At 36.0% G+C, this 19,111-nt stretch overlaps 1 protein-coding gene across 1 annotated transcript in view; it reads left to right on the forward strand.

Annotated features, from left to right (window-relative positions):
• LOC131876633 (uncharacterized) overlaps window positions 1-13,523 on the forward strand; it is a 56,146-nt gene extending 42,623 nt beyond the window's left edge. Inside the window, exon 2 of the mRNA XM_059222076.1 lies at window positions 13,393-13,523. Coding sequence (XP_059078059.1) covers window positions 13,393-13,523 — 131 coding nt within the window. The remainder of the gene's footprint in view (window positions 1-13,392) is intronic.
• The last annotated feature ends 5,588 nt before the right edge of the window (window positions 13,524-19,111 follow it).

The following is a 19,111-nucleotide window of genomic DNA, read 5'->3' on the forward strand; positions in this document are numbered from 1 at the left end:
ATCATGTTCCTTCCTTGTTCCTCTAGTCAAAGACATCCTGGAGTCACTCAGAAATCATGATAGCAAAAAACAATATAGAAAAGTTGAACAATCATGTTACAATCATTATCCAAAAAGATATTATCCACTGAAAAGTGTGTGATGTGCTTAGATTGATTTTGTGATAGCTTGATAGTTGATAGTTTGATCTGATGTTCAACGTTGGATGTGTCTCGGTTTTCTCTTGATAAGAGTTGTCTAACTGTTTGTTCTACCTATTTGATTAAGCTCAAAATGATCAAGAAGTTTGCCCCCAGCTAAGTGCAGGATTTTGCTCCAAGCCTAGAAACAAAGTTGTTATGATATATCCAATGATCCAAACCATGGTGAGAGAGAAGCTGCGATGCCTGAGTATGTACAAATGCTTATGATGGATAGCGCTGATGGAAAATGAATGAATGCAAGCAGAAAAATGCATGAACTAATATTGGAAGAGCTAGCTGACAGATAGCGCCTGTTTGCCAGGTTTTCACCATCTGTTTTTATTGCACTTTTTCTCATATTTGATTTTTTTTTTATTTTCTTCTTTTTCACTCTTTTTTATTTTTTCTGATTTTTCACTGTTTTTGATTTTTTCTGATTTTTCACAGTTTTTTTTTTTTTTTTTTGATTTTTCACTGTTTTTTTATTTTTTTTTATTTTTCACTGTTTCTTTTTATTTTTTCTGATTTCTTAGACATAAAACTTTTTTAGATGCATACTATTGATGGGTTCTTCGAGTTGATCGCCATCCTATGTTGATAACTGATATGCTCCTGACCCAAATACTGATGTGACCACAAATGGACCTAACCAGTTTGGTTCAAACTTTCCTTTCTTTTCTCGATCTGCCTGGTTGTGTGGATTTTCTTTTAGCACTAGTTCTCCCACTTGAAAGACTCATGGTTGAACCCTGTGATTATAACTTCTGCACATTCCTTGCTGATATACCTTTAGGTGATCAAAGGCATTTTGTCTTCGTTCATGGATTAGTTCTAACTCTTGCAGTCTAGGTACTCGTTGTTCTTCATCTAGGATGAAACCTTTTAGTGATACATGTAGAGAGGGTATCTATACTTCGATTGGCAATATGGCTTCTGATCCATATACAAGAGAGAAAGGTGTGGCAATCGTCGATGTATAGATACTGGTACGATAAGCCCATAGAGCAGGGTTTAGTTGGATATGCCAATCTCTTCCAGCATCGTTCACTATCTTCTTAAGGATTTTCAGAATAGTTTTGTTAGATGCTTCTTCCTGCCCATTTTCCTATGGATAATATGGTGTGGAGAATCTATGTTGGATTTTGAACTTCTCACATAGCTCTTGTACATCCTGATTCTTGAATGGTCACCCATTATCAGTGATAATGGTCATTGGTATTCCATAGCGACAGATGATGTAATTCAAGATAAATGCATCAATTTGTTTTCCTGCGATGTTTGTGAGAGGTACCGCCTCAATCCATTTTGTAAAATATTCTGTAGCTACAAAGATGAATTTGTGACCATTAGATAAAGAAGGATTTATCTTTCCTACTAGATCAATACCCCATTGGCAAAAAGGCCAAGATGTTGCTAAAGCATAAAGTTCTTGTGCTGGTGCATGAATCAAATTCCCATGGGTCTGACATTGTTTGCATGTTCTAGCTATCTGAAAAGAATCTCATTCCATAGTTAGCCAATAATAGCCCAAGCGTATGAGTTTTTTTGAAAGGGTAAGACCACTTGAATGAGTGCCACAAATGTCATTATGGACTTCATGTAAGACCTTCTTAGATTCTTCTTGTTCAAGACATCTTAAAAGAGTACTGTTTAGACCTCATTTAAACAGGGTATCCGCGACGAGAGTAAAATGGGAGGATTGGCAAATAAAGTTTCTGTTTTGGTTCTTCGATAAGTCAGGAGGTAAGATGTTATCTTTCAAGTATGTGTAAGTTTGGCCATAGCAGGAGGAATCATGTCCAATAAGTTGATAGATGGTTCGGGAATCAGGACATTTATGAGCGGGATGAAACAACTCTTCTACCAGGAATTCATAATGCTGTTGATTTTCCTGTGTCTGCAATAGAGATTCAAGTGTAGCCATCGTGTCTGCTACTTTGTTGTCATTTCTTGGAATCTATTTAAAAGTTATTTCTACAAAGTACTTCTTGAAATCATCCACTATATTTTTGTAAGGCATGAGATTTTCGTCCTTTCTTTGATAGTCATCATTGATTTGATTAATGACGAGCTGAGAGTCTCCAAAGACCTTAAGTTGTTTAATGTTCCATTCTACAACCATTTTGATACCTATTACCAATGCTTCATACTCTGCTATATTTTTTGTGCACGAAAAGATTAATTTGTATGCTTTTGGGATTGTATGACCATGTGGTGTGATAAATAGAATGCCTGCTCCTGGTCCGTGTTGTGTTCCATTATTGATGTCTGCTCCTAGACTGATATTCGGGTGATGTATTGTAAGATATGGATCAAACCCTGGAATGTCTGTATATGAACAGGTAAAATTGACTTGCCATCTTTTGAATGGTTTCGAGTATTTTTGCCTTGCTAGTTCTGATAGAGAGATTGTTGGATGTAGATTAGTTGTGCCAATGATAACTACCTCTACTGATTCTATTAGGATAGATGACTTTTCTTGATAAAATTCAAGTAAAGTGTCAAATCTCCCATCTTCCGGTGCCTCGAGGAGGTTTTGACCGTTAGATGTGTCCTTTTTTTTTACTTTTTTCTGATCTAATGTTGCCAATAAATGGCTTTTAACATTAGAACTGACATTGTTTTCTTTATTTTCAATTTTGCAACTAGGAGATTTGGTACCCACTTGACTCAAAGATATGTTAGCGGAATCCCTGGTGAAAGTTTTTGTGGTTTTGATTTCATCAAGATATAAGGATATGGCATGGTCATTAGGTAAGGTATCAATGTCAGTGTGTTCTTAATTTTCCCAATCCATAGGTTCAGGATAGCTTAAGGATAAAGGATCTTCAGGTTGAATAGTTTCAAAGATATTAGGGGTCATGATAGAGATGTCAAGGCTTTTAGTACATATTTCAATGTCTATAACGATACTCTCATCAGAATGACCTTGTACAAGAAGCTCCTGATCATCCTCGGTTAAGTCCATGTCAGTCGAATGTGATTCTGATTCAAGTGAGCTAGTTCCTAACATTTGTCCTGCATACGCGTGAACTACATCGACTCCTATATTTGCTTCTTCTTCCCTTTCAATTTTAAGTTGCTCTTGTTTGTTTTTTCCATGATAGCAACTATTCTCCGCTCCCTTGATCTCTTAGCTACATTTGTTTTTCCATGCTTGATAAAATTGATGCAAATGATTATTCTTTGGATTGTATGCTTGAATATGCTACCTCTCTGTTATGTGGGACAATGACCTCTTGAGCTGATTTCAGATTATTACAACACTACACTGGATTTGAGTCTGTTGAGATTGTGATTTTCTATCCATTGTATGGAAATTTTAAGCACTAATGACATGATTTAATAGCTTGTATGTCTTGAATCCATGGTCTCCCCAAGAGTATATTGTATGTAATTCCATATCTAGAACTTGGCATGCTATGTCCTTCTGCAAAGGTCCCATTGTGATGGGTAATATCACCATTCCTTTAGATGAATGCTCTTCTTCATTATGTGCTTTGATTTTTATCTTTTTCTAGGGATCAACTACATCTTCTGAATAGCCTAGAGCACGAACAAGATTCATAGAGCAAATGTTCAATCCAACTCCCCCATCTATTAGGACACGTTTAACAAGTGTTCTATGAATGAGGACTTAAATTTGCAAGAGAGTGTTATGGGGATGTTGCAATGAATTAATGCTTGGATATAAAGGAGATGAGCTTTGAATAGGATCCTCTGAAATAGGTTTGATGGCAACCCTGGATATCGCTTGGGGAACTTTAGCTTTGGATGTATTGTTTGGCAAGGATGCTATGGAAGGTTCTTGCAAGCTTTCAAGAGGTGTAAGAATAGATGCCTTTGGATAATCAATTTTTTTATAGGGGGATAAGCCATTGCTAGACATAGGTGCACAATTTTGATCTTATTTAGCCAAATCCTTTAGGGACATTTTTAAGAGTTGCATAAAAGAGCCACCTTTCTTTGGACATGTGTTTGAATCCTTGTGAGGTTTTAACATAATTGGATTTTGATTTTGAACTTGTTTGATTGCTTTGATATGTTGGCTTGTTACTTGTATTTTTCTTTGGTATTCCATGTTGATATGATCTTCAACTATTTTAAATATTTTTGTTTCCGTTTAAGGGGTTTGATTGTCTACAAGTTGTTTTGGGTAAGTGATCAATTGTCAAGGTAGATACGCTAGAATGATATGACATGCTAAAATTATTCAAGTGTTTAAAGGTTTGCAAGTTTGTCGATCTTTGATTTAGGAGTGCAATGATGGTGATTTGATAAGAACCAAGTCCAGTAGGAATGATATATCCTATGATGTGGGATAAGATTATCCTTACCAAATGTTTTAGTTTTGTGATAAAGGATGATTGATCCTGATGAGAAACTATTTTTGAGTGATCAGTTTACCAAAGAGGGTGATAATGCACTTTGAGATGTTTAGATCTTGAACCTGTTAAGGGTGAGCACTTGAAAATCTTAAGGTGTTTATCTTCTAGAGCCTGATTTTGATGGATGATAACTTGACCAAGTGAACCAAGATAACAATCTAAGCACAGATTGACAGATAACACGTGTCTATGTTTACTGCAAATTGATCAGGTAGAAATGAAAAATATGAAACAGGCTTGCAGGACACAACTGTAGACTGACAAATGTAGAGTTTTGTATGATAGGATATGCAACTTAGAACGACAAAACTTACAAGACAATAGGACAGATCAAAAATTTCATGTAAAAAGCAGTATTTCATACGACACAAAATGTTGTGTAGTAAGACATGAAATTCTGTGTAGTACTGCACAAGATGTTGTGTAGTATGATAAAAGATTATGTGTAGTACTACACAAGATGTTGTGTAGTATGACAAAAGATTCTATGTAGTACTATGCAAGATGTTGTCTAGTACGACAATAGATTTTGTGTAGTACGATAAAAGATTATGTGTAGTACGACAAAAGATTTTGTGTCATACGGCAAAAGATTTTATGTAAACAAGTTCGTATGATAGAGAACCTAACTCGCACAATAGATAACTAGACAGAGATACAAAAATGTTTGTTTGGTTGAATTTTTGATAACTAAAGTTTAATGTTTTTCTTATGTCTTCCAGTTTTTGGATGTCTGATTTATCGATTTAGGGATGAATACACAACAAGCACATGATATGATAAGTGACTCCAAGCATGCTAAACCCTAAGGAAGTTGGCTGACAATGAAAACCGTTGCTTGATGACTTAGGTACACATCCAATAGCTAATCAAAATATGGTTGCCAAGTCTCACGCAATGGATTCTCAATGCCGTATTATCCGACTCCAAATGCTAATGGGGGCATGATATGGCAAGTGTCTTGGGAGAGTTACTATCTCTCTTGCACAAAGATTATCACCCTTTCAGAGGTGAATCAGGTAGCTTCTATTTTAACTGGCGCTAGTAAGGGATCCATTTGACATGTTGGGGTATAAACTCAATTAAGAGGTCTCCCAGCCTTGAAAACTAGGGTTTGATATACTCGAAGGTACGAAGGAGAGCTATTCCCGAGCACTGCCATTGCTTTGATTTTCATCAAAAAAATGTTTATTTTATAGCGGGTTGGATTACTTGGCGTTAGCCGTTCCCACTTAGGTCATTCCCCTCTCACCGGCCTTAATGGCTAAGAGTTATTACTCCTCGAGAGGGCAGGCTTGCTAAAGAAATGCACTAATGAAAGAAAAAGATGAGTATAGCTATTTGATCACCTAAGAAAGGTGAGAGCATACTCGCCTATCATCAAAGACACAAAATACATGATTGTTAATTTCCTTTAGCAAAATTGAAGTGTGCCTAGAAAACTTTGATGAATAAACAAAGTTTAGTTGGATTCATAGGCAACCTGCAAAATAGATCCATTAGTAGTCATTTGTGTTTTGAATTGTCTTTGACAAGTGTTTCTTTGACAAGCATCCTGCAACACTCGTTAGGCTGCCACAAATCTCATAAACCAATTAGGGTTAGTGTTAGAAAATTTCAGATTAGAATAAAAAAACCCTAACTTGCAGTTTATCAAAAAAATCACAGATGCAGAGACTCGTACGACATGATTTATTAGATAAAATGACAAATATTTAGATCTCTGTCACAAGTCAAAACCAGCTCGTATGACACAAGATTATGCTAGTACGAATAAAGAATTTGCAACATAGAAATTTGTACGACATGCATTTAGCTCTAGTATGACAAGGAAAAGGAGCTCGTACGACACAGGATGAGCTAGTACGAGTCAGGATGAAGTTTTGTACCAGACTAAAAGGTAGTTCGTACGAGTTGAAAAATGAACTCGTATGACATTCTGATTCTGTCCCAGTAGAGATGGATGTTCGTTGAAGCTTGAGAGGCTAAAAATGATGATTTCGGCCCCACGGTGGGCACCAAAATGTCGTGCTCTGTGAAGTGTACCTATATCTGCAAACACAATGCACTCAATAAATCATTACAAGAAATGGTTAGTGAATTAAATTAAAGAAAGACAAAACCATAGCTAAGTGATCTATCGCCTCCTAGTAAATGCGAGTATGAATTTTTCTCTCAGATCTTGGTATGCAAACTCCAGTGACTTGACTACACTTAAATGGAGGATTTAAATCATGAAGATGCATGATCTAGCAATGATAGCATGATTAAGCTACATGATTTCATGATTATTCTAGAAAGTAAGCTAGAATGAAGATGCAATTAAGCTAAGATTTGAACATGATAACAATGCTTGAAATGAGAAACTATAAGCTAGATGCCTATAGTAACAATGCTTGAATGCAAATGAGATGAATCAAATGATATGAAATTGGGACCCTTTGTGCTCCAAAATGAGGTCTATTTATAAGATTTCCCAAGGCTAGGGATGATGTGGCATGAATCAACGGTCAAGATTTGATCTGAAGATATCAATGGTTAAATTGGAGATGGGTTGGCAAAGGGGTTGGACTAAAGGGAACATCTGTCATCTCCATGGTGACAAGTGTCAAGAAACTTCTAAAAGAGGTTAGATGAAAGGGAACACTTAGTGACAAGTGTCACAAAGCTTTGCTCATGAGAGGGTAAAGTGTTCAAGGAAAGGGGACATGGGTAAATGGAATGGGTTAGGTTAGGTGGTTAAAAGTTAGGAGAATTTGAATTTAAAAATTCAAATAATAGAAAGAGGCTAATTAATTTCAACAACTCATGAATTTGATTTGTTTTAATTAATTAGGAGATTTAGAAGAAATGATTTTGATGGGGGGAATTAATTAATTTGAATTAATTAATTAAAGAGGATTACTGGAATGAACCTATTAAATAAATCCTTAGATTTATTAATAAGTAGATGAAAAGGGGAATTTAATCAAATTGTTGATGAATTCAATTAAATTGGAAAGGGGGATTACTTAAATAATTGCTTATTTAATTAATTATCTTCAGACCATTTTTAGTTGTATACACAACTAAATGTCCTAATTTTCCAAAAATGAAATCAAAATAGACAATCTTTTCTTTCATGCAAGACCTCTTGCGAAACACTCACTACTCCTAATTAATATGAAATACATCCTTATCAGTAACCTTTCATTGAAAATGAAAGTACGAGAAGAAGGTGGAAGGGGAAACATCATCTAAATAATACATAATTATGCATGCACATCAAACATGGGTTTCACTTGCACCTTCTATTTAAACTAAGTCAATTATATATATCCAAAAGCAAGTACATTATTGCATTGTTCAAATAGGTCATCATTTGAGTCGGTATTATGAAACACATAATAAAATCTTTAATGAAAACACATCAATTCCCTCCTAGCCACTATAACATGATCTCTTTTACATGCCTTATTACAAACAAGTCAGTTTCACATATCAACTGCACGTACCTTATCGCACTGTACCTAAGATAGAAATTCATTATGTTACTCCTACAATATACATGGTGAATTCCTTTATGAAAAACATATAATTTCCTCCCAATATCCATCATGATCTTTATAACCCATATCCCTTTTATTATCTAAATGCACAGTAGAATCATTAAGCTCACACAAGGGTTCATGAAGTCAAAAACATTCACTCGTAATTGGAAAACATACACAAGTGATAAATACACATATAACAAACATTTTAATTCCTAGAGAGAAAAAGGAGGAGGGATGATATACATTCAATTCACTACATCATATGCACTCAACATCTACCATACAAGTTCTTCAAGATCACGCCACTAGACCATATCATAATCAGAATACAAGCACATTTTATACTTTCATATTCAAGACAAGCATTATCCCACCCAATGGGTTAGTCTAGAGAATACAACAATCAATTAGGGAGTTACACACAATTATCTCTTTATAAGAGTAATCATAGACTAAGATATCAATAAGCAATAAAAGCACATATAATCACTCAATAAACACCAACATCAAGAAGGTGAAAGCAAGGAGTGTATACACATGATACTCTCAACTAGGGTTTACAGAAAGAACAAGAAATGATCATTGAACATGAGTAATCCAAGATTAGCAAGGTCTCATGCATCAATCACTAGTAACATCAGAAGGGAAAGCATACAATGCATGGATAACATACCACATACTAGACTCGGAGCAAAAAATACACCAAAGATCCCAGTGTTTGCAACCTAGCTCTGATACCAAATGTAATGCTCCGCCAAGAAATCCTAAAGGATTCAACTAAAACTCTCGAAAAGAGTGCAAATAATTTATTTTTAAACATTAAAGAACTTAAAGATGCATTAAATTAAACATTGTAATAAAATTTGCATGAGTGGAAGACTTAACTTAAACTCCTAAAGGGTTTCTAATGAAGATAACTTGATTAATCTAATGAACATTAAGGTTTATTAATCCAATTAACAATGAGATTGATTAAACCCACTCATGATAGAACGATTACCAACTTCCCAAAAATTAGCATGATTGAATATATACAACTGACATTAGCTACATTCATCATAATCCATATTACTACATCTAATTGATGACTTTATACATACATTTAAGATTAATATTGTCTAAACTACATTATACATTTTAACCATAATTCCATTCATACATCCAAAATTAAAAGGATCCAGATGAACACATACACCATACAACACCAATTGATATTGGAGTTCATCGCTAATGGGCTACATCTTCGAGTCCGTTTCAAGTGCAAGACCATTCTATTAAATAAATAGTGAAAAATACATAAAGTTCACATCAATTACATCATGCCATCAAGGCATACATAAACAAATGATACATATGACCACATAGGGTCCAATAGATACATGAATGATCCGAGAAGAAGAAAGAGGATCCATCAGAAACATGGTATGGAGTAAATACAAGAGAACAAATGGAGCACCAATGAAACTAATTCCTCACAATCCATCATAATCATCTCATGGTCTAACATGAATATCAGGTAAGACTTCCACAATAGTGCTCCAAGAAAAATCAACACAAACTGCACACTAGTGAACATAAGGGAAGAGTGTCATCACATAGCTTGGTATGGTTTCCTTGGAAAGCCTCCCTAGGTCCCGACCTCGATCCACTGGGTTACCCTGGTAACCTCTCCTGAACCTTTGGCCCCATGCAAGTCTCATGTGGACCCAACACATCCTTTCGTGAGGACAAGGTTATTGGTTTGCCATGCCAGGCCTTCTCACTACATCTTGAGTCTGTACTAGCACTCAACCATGAGCAACACACAAATATATTACTTAGTGTTTTCATCTACCAAACCCCCTAATAAATTATTAAGTTATCACTTTCTTAGATAAACTTTCGATGGGTTATCATGCTTACCACTTTAGGCGCAATCGCCACTCGAAAGCCACTCTCCCATATGACACTTAACCACAAATCATATGAACTCCCAAAACCAAAGTATACACATGGAAAAGAACACGGAGTTCAAGACAATAGAAAAATCACTTGGCCAAACAAGCCCTTGCCCACAGTTAACTAACTGACGATTCTTTGACTAGAGACATGACTAGATACGATAACAACCACATGAAACAGTTAAAACATATATCCAAGGACTTGCAATTTTTGAAAGAAATTGCAAATACAGCAAATGAAATCATGCATTATCACTACTTAAAATGATGATATTTTTCCATTTTGTTTAACATACAATTTGGCCAAAGTTTTCTAATCAATCTAAAATTTCAAAATACTACATTTGAAAAATCACCATAAATTAAACACTGAAATATACATTTATGCATATGAGCTATACCTATAAAATGAAATATACATATAAAATGAAATAAATTAATATGGGTATTTATTCGTCAAAAATCAATATTTCACTAATATGACAATATCATTAAATTTCCAATTATATCTTTCTTTAATTTTCCAATTTCAAAATTTCCCCAAATACATATTATTTAATTTCCAAATTTCTCCAAAAATATATTATTCAATTTTCAAAATAAAATAATCATTTTTTTTTCTTTTACAATAAAATATCTAATTACATTTTTCCCAAACCAAATATAATTTTCCTCCATGCATTTAAAAAAAAAATACAAAACTAAATATATGTGTGTGTGTGTGTGTGTGTAATAAATATTAATAATTTAAATTTTTTTAACAAAATACAATTTAAAATTTATATTATTATATTTTTCTTTTAAACAAAATGCCCACCCATGTGGGCCTCCCTTTCCAAAGGGGAAGGCTAGTGGAGACCATTTCATGGTATCTCCACAACCTTGGCTGTGTGGAGACCACGACATGGCCTCCACAGTCGTGGCCACTCCCCATGGTTTGGGGAAGCTTCGCCTCCCGAGCCATGGGTCGAGTGCCATGGCTCTCCCAAAAACACCCCCCCCCCCTCCCCTCCCCAAACTATTAATTTATAATACATATATTTTTTAAATATTTAAAAAAAATTTCCCATTCCTGAATAAAACAGACTTAGAAATCTTCTGAGATTATTTATTTATTTATTTAAAACAGTGACTCCAAAAACATAAAAACTTAGAAATTTTTTTGAGAAAATGAAAGAGAATGCTATTGTTTTTTTGAAAACTACCAGTCCCAGAAAACTAAAACTGGAGAAATTTTACTAGCATAACCCCATACAGGGGTGAATTTCAACAATTTCCAAACACTCCCCACTCCAATTTTACCATACAAAATCTAATTTCTCATTTTAAAAATAGAATTTGAAAGCATTCATATGAAATTTTTAACAAAAACCCACTGTGAACAGCCACACCCAATTTCAATTTGAAAGGAATTTTGAACAAATAAGAAATTTATTTGGAGATTGGAAATGAAATCAAGGAGGATCTAAATTCAAAATTTAATTACTACTCTTCCTCATTCCACTAATTTAAATGATTTTTCAAATAGAACACACACACAAAGATCTTTCAAATCAAATAAATTTTTCAAAACACAAAGGTATTGGACAAGAAACCAACCTCAATAAGCAATCTTGGAAGTAGTTGAAGAGCCCAACCTGCAACTGAAGATTTTATTCAACAAAGATGTCCCCCAGATTTTTCCAATCCAAAACACAGCCTCCCCCAATTTCATTAAAAACATAGGTTAAAAAGAAATTTTTGACCTAAAAATCTATTTTAGGTTGGAATTATTATTGTTACCAATCAAATCATTTTCAATAAAGTTAATATTCAAAAATGTCTTTGCTCTCCAAATTTTCATTTCCAAATAAATTAAAACTTAAAAATACTATTACCAAAGTCAATGAGGGAAGATATTTTCTTTTTCCAATTTCTATTAAACTTTTTCAAAAATGCATTCAAGTGATTTAATTCACAATTTTGAAAATAACATTTAATCCAACTTGCTAGAATATGAATTAAACAATTTGATTTATTGATAAATCACACAAAGGGGTCCTATTTAATTTAATCCCCTTTTTATTTACGAATGCGTAATAAACACATTTAACTAATTAAACACTTTAAGATTTAATAGTTAATTTTATAAACGCATAACACACAACTCATGAAAACTAGATAAACACATGACCCGCATACCAGACATACATAACTAAGGAATGACTAACAATGCTCACTATTGAGCATGACTAGGGTAATTGTGGGGCCTTACAACTATCTCCTCCAATCAATAAGGCACACTCAGATTTGTGAAGCCAGGTGGAGATGATACCTCATACCTACACGATACTTGTACCTGCAATTTCCTGCATCAACGATCCTCACATGCATATATATACAAACACAGTAGACACAATGGTGAAGGAGAATCATGACGTTTCCTGTCTTCCCAAAATGAGTGAAGGAGAATCATCTCCTCACACCCCATACACTTTCAAACATGAAACATGTATATAACGGATCGCACACATAAAATAAATGTGTTAGTCCATGTCAATATTCTAATATAATAACATTTAACCATTAGTAAGGAAATAATGTGTAACATCATACACTGAAACTTAAATCAAAACATAATGTTTCATAGCATAATACTTGAATATAACATCACAACATGGTACATCAACCATCCAAGAAGCCACTAAAAAGTCAACCAAGGTCAAACTAGTTTAAAAGAGCTTGATTAGGGAAGGGGTACACCAAATAAGATTTTACCGACCAAAATTTGCTTAGCAAGTAAAGTTTTCAAATGATTAATTAATAGGTACTTCTAAAATAAATTGAAAATAGTATTTATCGATAACTCCAAATTATAAAATTTTGATGAGATGGTGAAGCGGGATATGCTATGTCGAGCTAGGGCTTTTTCTCCCTAGCCTGTGATCATCCTTTACTTGCAGGTGCATAGAGGGGGGGTGTAGTGGCTTTCGCAGGGAGAAACGGTGGTGTTTGAGAGGTTGGTGGCAGGGGGTTTGTTTGAGCAGCGACGGTGGTGGTTTCTGGGTGGGTCGTGCAAGGTTCTTGGGGTCTGTGGCAACGTCAGGGGGTTTGTAGTGTGAGGAGAGGGGGCTTTGATCCGTATTTCTCTATGGTGGTGCTCGGGTGGGGTTAGTGTTCAGTGTATTACTAGGGTGTGTGATTTCCTCTTTCATTTCCCTTTGGGGTGTGGGTTTGCCGTGAGGTGTGATGTCTAGATTTGGAGGAGAGGCCTCTGGGGCATCACTCGACATGGATTTTCGTGCAGTTATAGGTTCAAAATCCCCATCTCAAGGTATTAAGACCTTTGATAATAATCTTTTTGTTTCAGATTCAGGGTTTGGTAGTGCTAGTATGCCTAATGACTCTCAGATTAAGAAGATCAATGGTTGTCTGGAGAGACGCAATGAGAGGTTGAAATTGGTAATTCCTCCGGAGATGATAGTTGAAGATGTTGAATAATTTTCAAAACACTCGTTATATTGCAATTTTTTGGGGATGAGGATTTCTCTACAGTTTTTGGAGAATTGGGCTTAGAGGAATTGGGTGCCAGAAAGGGAAATGGATATTATGTTGTTGGCTAACAATTATTTCATGGTTACTTTTAATTGCATGGATGATCGCAATAGGGTCTTTGAAGGAGGCCTGTATTTTACAACTAGGTGGGGTTGTTCATCAAACCTTGGAATGTAGGATTTAACCCTTTGGAGGAGCTCCCAAATCAGGTCCCAGCATGGGTTCAATTACCTCATTTTCTGGTGGAATGTTGTTGGGAGGATGTGTTGCGAATGCTAGCTTCATTGATTGGGAAACCTGTTGGATCTTCAATGCAAACCCTGGGGAGAAAGGTAATGACTTTTGCACATATCTGTGTTGAAATTGATATTAGTAATCCTTTGCCAGATGCTATAGATATGTGTGCGGGATTTTACTATTGGGTCCAGAAGCTTGATTATGGGACCTTGCCATTCCAGTGTTGTCTATGTCATGAGTATGGTCATTTGTAGTGCAAGTGCCCTAGGTCTAAACTGGTTGAGCATCAGTCTCAATTGCCTACCCTTAACCTTTATGGGGTTGATAAAGGAAAAGCTTCCATATCTGGTGAGGTTGTGGGTGTTGATGGTTTTGTCCTACTTAAGACTAAGAATAGGAACCAGGGTCAAAAGAGGTCTTTGTAGGAGAGACAGGAGGAGGATACCTTTAACATATTTGAAGCCTTAGATGACCTTAGCCAGCAGGAGGTGAATCTAGGGATGATTCCTTTGGATCATAGTGCAATAGGGTTGGTGCCTCATAGTGTGAACTTGGATCCTACCCAGAGTCTGCAGGAGGTTGGAGGTCAACAGATGTAGATGGATCAACAAGTTTTGGCTTAGAAGGGACCCATCTCTAGTGCTGAAGTAAAGATGGCTGGTGGGGATGTTTTTCCTGCAACATAGAAATTGGACTTTGCTGGGGTTAAAAGTAATAAGATATCTTTACATCTGGGTCTTCTTTAGAAAGACATTAAAAAAAGAGCAATGAAGAAGATTTCGAAGGTTGGCAGAAAGAAGTGTTGGCATATGTGCAGAGTTTGATGACATGATAGGATTGTATGTTGTCATTGATGTCAATATGCTGAAGTATGAACAAGTATATTGAAGTAAGCATACTAGCAAGAGAACCGGTATGATGGTGTGAACTGGTATATGCAAAGCTTGTATCAAGGTTTCATTTGATATGACTACCGGTTGGTAGTGTCAACTTCAGGGTTTCCGGTTGATGAATTTTAAGTCCATGTGATTCAACTGATGACATCCTATGATGAGTTAGAATTGAAAAGAAGATCAGATTGTGTTGCCATGTCAGCCTTGTGCGTGTGAAGAATCTCCTTGAGGATCTTGCATGAAGAAGATTGATTCTATCTACCTCGGGAATATGCACAATCTTAGTAAACATTGGAGAACGCGTGATGGGTTATCAGTTTCCAAAAGTGGTGAAGAATGAATGATGGAGAACATCTTGAAATTTGTTCAAGATTATTTTACCCCACGTAATGTGTTTAAACGGCCAGGATTGGACCGACTGTATTGTTAACCTAGATGCTTAGGGTTTTAGGTTTTTGCCATCGACCTAATTGTCATCTATAAGGTCGATGATGATTCTCATTTGAAGTTGTTGGCAAATGAATGTGTGTGAAGTGATTCTTGCCAGACCGGAGCAGTGAGTAGAGATCTACAGAGTGTGATTGCAGATGTAAAGGAACTAAAGTGGATCTGCCTTGGCATTAAGTGTTGTTATCAGATCAGTGTATTACCTATTGACTTCTAACCATTTCAGTAGATGGAAAATCCCTTTACCGGGTAGCTTTAACAGTCTTTTTTTAAATCCTTTAACAGGGTGACTTAAAATCATTGAGTTTTTTAAATCCTCTGACAATGTAACCTTTAACAGGGTTTTAATCTCTAACCGGGTATTTAGCCATCCCTTAACTGGGTGATCCCTAGCAGGATCGGTTCCTAGCAGAACCTATTGTAAAGTCTTTAACCAGACTAGGCTCCTAACAGAGCAGATTTCAGAAGAGTTCAAGAACAACTTGTGGGTATTCATCCCCACTGTGGTTTTTCCAAGTTGGGTTTCCACGTGAAAAATCAGTGTGTTATGTGTGATGCTTTTTCATGTGATGTTTTAGTGTTTTATGCTAACCAGTAAAATCATGTTGATCCAATGGTCATTATATTTATGATGCATTACCTGCTTAAGCATATGGGTGTAGTTGAGTTGAGATATTAGGTTTTGAGAAGATCTAGATGTTACCGGTTTATATCTTTTACAGTCATACTGTGTTACTGGTAGTGCCTTGATTTAGATCGGTGATATCGTTTGCCAGTTAGTGCAGTCTTTGAAATTTAAGTTGTTTAAGAAGTTTTTGTGTGTACTGATTCACCTCCCCCTCTCAGTACCTATTGGGTATTTACTATTCATCATTATTCATCAATTGGTATTAGAGCGTCCTCCAGGTCCTCTGTGTTATAAGCTTAACCGCTTGAGGAAAAGATCCTATTCTAATGATGAAGAGGGAAGGTCCTAAGTTCAATAGAGATAACTTTAAGACATGGAAGGACAAAATGAAGATATACATTAAAAGCATGGGTGCTCAACACTAGAACTATGTTGAGAATACTTATATTGTCCCTATTGGTACTCTCACCGATGATCAAAGAAGAGAAATTCAGGAGAATGGGCAAGTCATGGAAGCTCTTATCAACAGTCTATATGATATTGAGTTTATAGATGTTCATGATAAAGACAATCCCAAAGATGTATGCGATACTCTGGAGTCTATCTATGGCGGTGATGAGCATGTGAAGAAAGATAAGGAAGAAAGCCTTAGAGTAAAATTTGAAGACATGTGGATGGTTGAAGGAGAGAACATTCAGCAATATGGGATAAGGATTAAAGCTGTTGTTGGAGACATCAAGAGTGTAGGAGGTACAATGGATGATTCCACCATTGTTAGCAAATTTTTGAGATCCTTATAACCGGTCTATGCAATAAGGGTTGTCGCTATTCAAGAGTTGAGATCTATTGACAGGACAAAGGTATCCTTAGATTCTGTCATTGCTAAGTTGACCGCATATGAGCTAAACAGTTATGATGGCAATGTTCAGAAGTCTGATTCAGCCTTTAGAGCATCTGCTGCACTATCTAGAAAGGGAAAAGAAGCTAGTTCTAGCTATGAACCCAGACAAAATAGAGATATGGATGATGAGGAGATCTTGATGGAATTTGAATCTCTTCTTGCCAAGAGACTTCCTAAGGGAACTAGAAAATAAAGAGGTAAGCTCCCTTTGAAATGCTTTTCTTGCAATAGAATAGGACACATTGTTGTCAACTATCCTAATAGTGATAATAAGGACAAACTAAAGAAGTTAAAAAAGTTCAAAGGAGGAAATAGGAGAAAATGTCTTGTTGTAGTTGATGAAGGTGTCACTGATGATGAATCAGAAGATGAAGAAAGCAAAGACATAGTATTTGTAGCTATTAAGGAAGATGTGTCAGACAAGAAGGCTCTTGTCTCCCACTTTGATATTTCTAATGAGTGGATTTATGATAGTGGATGTTCTCACCACATGACCGGTGACCGGAAAAAGTTTCTGTCTCTGGAAGAGTATGATGGAGGTGTAGTCTGATTTGGTAATGATGCACCATGTATGGTAAAAGGAAAAGGGTCCATTTCTCTAAATGGAAAAGGCAATGCTGATAATGTGTATTGGGTAGAAGGTCTCAGGCATAACCTTTTGAGTGTTGAGTAGCTGAATGATAAAGGACTCACTCTAGAATTCAAAGATGGAGTGTGCAAAATAAAAGGAAAGAGTCGTGAACTGATGGCCACCGGTATGCAAACCAAAGGTAACTTATTTCAATTAAATATAAATATCAGTCAATGTTTAATGGCTAAGTTTGATGATAGTTGGATATGGCATAGGAGATGTAATGCCCCACCAGGAAACCCCGAAGGGATTAAGCTATAACACAAGAATAGAGTGCAATTTTTTTTTTAAAGTTACAACACATAAGATGCAACAAGATATCAAAGATTCAGATTACATAGCGGAAGACTTCAACTAACTCCTAAAGAGTTTCCCAACGAGATTACTTAAATTTTCACAATACACTTTACTCACACAATTAATCCAAAAGCTGAATATCTTAATAACGAGATGATTCACAATCAAGATAATTTCTTTCAAAGGATGGAAACATAAATCACAAGCAAAGATGCATCATTAAGTTCCATTCATAAACTTCATTCAAGCTTTTCAATTAAAATTATAAACCATACATCTACATTCTGATACACTAGGATTTCATCATGACATAAGAGATCTTTCCAAGCATATTTAAATTTCCTTAGCAACAACTGAATATAATTCATTACTCTAAGATTCATTATTCCATATTCCAACTTATTGCATTAAAAGGACGATTTCACACATGCATTATGATAAATCGCATCTCAACCAATTATGCATTCGATCCACATGGCATTTAAAATAGAACTAAATATAAGAATTTAAAGTTAATTCCCATTTATCCACTTAACCATTTTAACATAAGCTAAACATACATGATAAAGCTGAATAAAGGAAACATAAGAGAATACACCACATAACACCATAATGATCTCGGAGTTCACCCCTAAAGGGCTACATCTCCGGGTCTGCTCAACTGCAAGACCCCTCTGATAAATAATAAAGGTTAAGAATACAAGAGGTTACACCATTTCAATCCAGCCATCAAGGTGATACATAAACAATATACAAGCGACCACATCGGTCAATAATACATAAACGATCCCTGAAAGAACAGGATCCAGCTGAACATAATCAAGCTAATACAAGAGGTCCATGAGAGCATCCATAAAACGGAGCCATCACCACCCAAGGTCTAACATGAAACCGACACTCACAAGGCGGAGACAAAGGACGACTCACAAGGGTACTCCTAACAGGACAAAACGACAACACACTAGCGAACGTAGGGACAAGTGTCATCACACAACCTGGTATGGATACCATGGCAAGTCTTCATAGGTCCCGACCCATACACTGGTAACCCTGGCAACCTAATCCAAACTTCCGGCCCATCCAAGTCTCATGTGGACCCACACATCCTCTCGTGAAGACAAGGAAGATGGTTTGCCATTTCAGGCCTTCTCACAGCATGTCGAATATATGATAGCATTCGTCCCATGTGTGAGGCACATTATCTTATTTATAAATTACATTCTAATCTATTTAGGTTATCACTTATTAGACTCACTTTCGACGGGTTACCCAGCAGCCACTTTGGGCGCGGCCCCCAATCGAAAGCCACTTTCCCATACGACACTAGACTAAACTCAGACGAACTCAAAACCAAGGAATACACATGGTCAGACAAACGGAGTTCAAGAAGAGAGAAACAATCATCTGGTCGAACACGACTCAAGGATGAACACTTACTGACGGTACTCTAACTAGAGACCTGACAAATTAAGGTCAACCACAATCATCATTCGACTCACA

This window comes from Cryptomeria japonica, chromosome 6 (genome assembly GCF_030272615.1).
Source record: "Cryptomeria japonica chromosome 6, Sugi_1.0, whole genome shotgun sequence".
Lineage (NCBI taxonomy): Eukaryota > Viridiplantae > Streptophyta > Pinopsida > Cupressales > Cupressaceae > Cryptomeria > Cryptomeria japonica.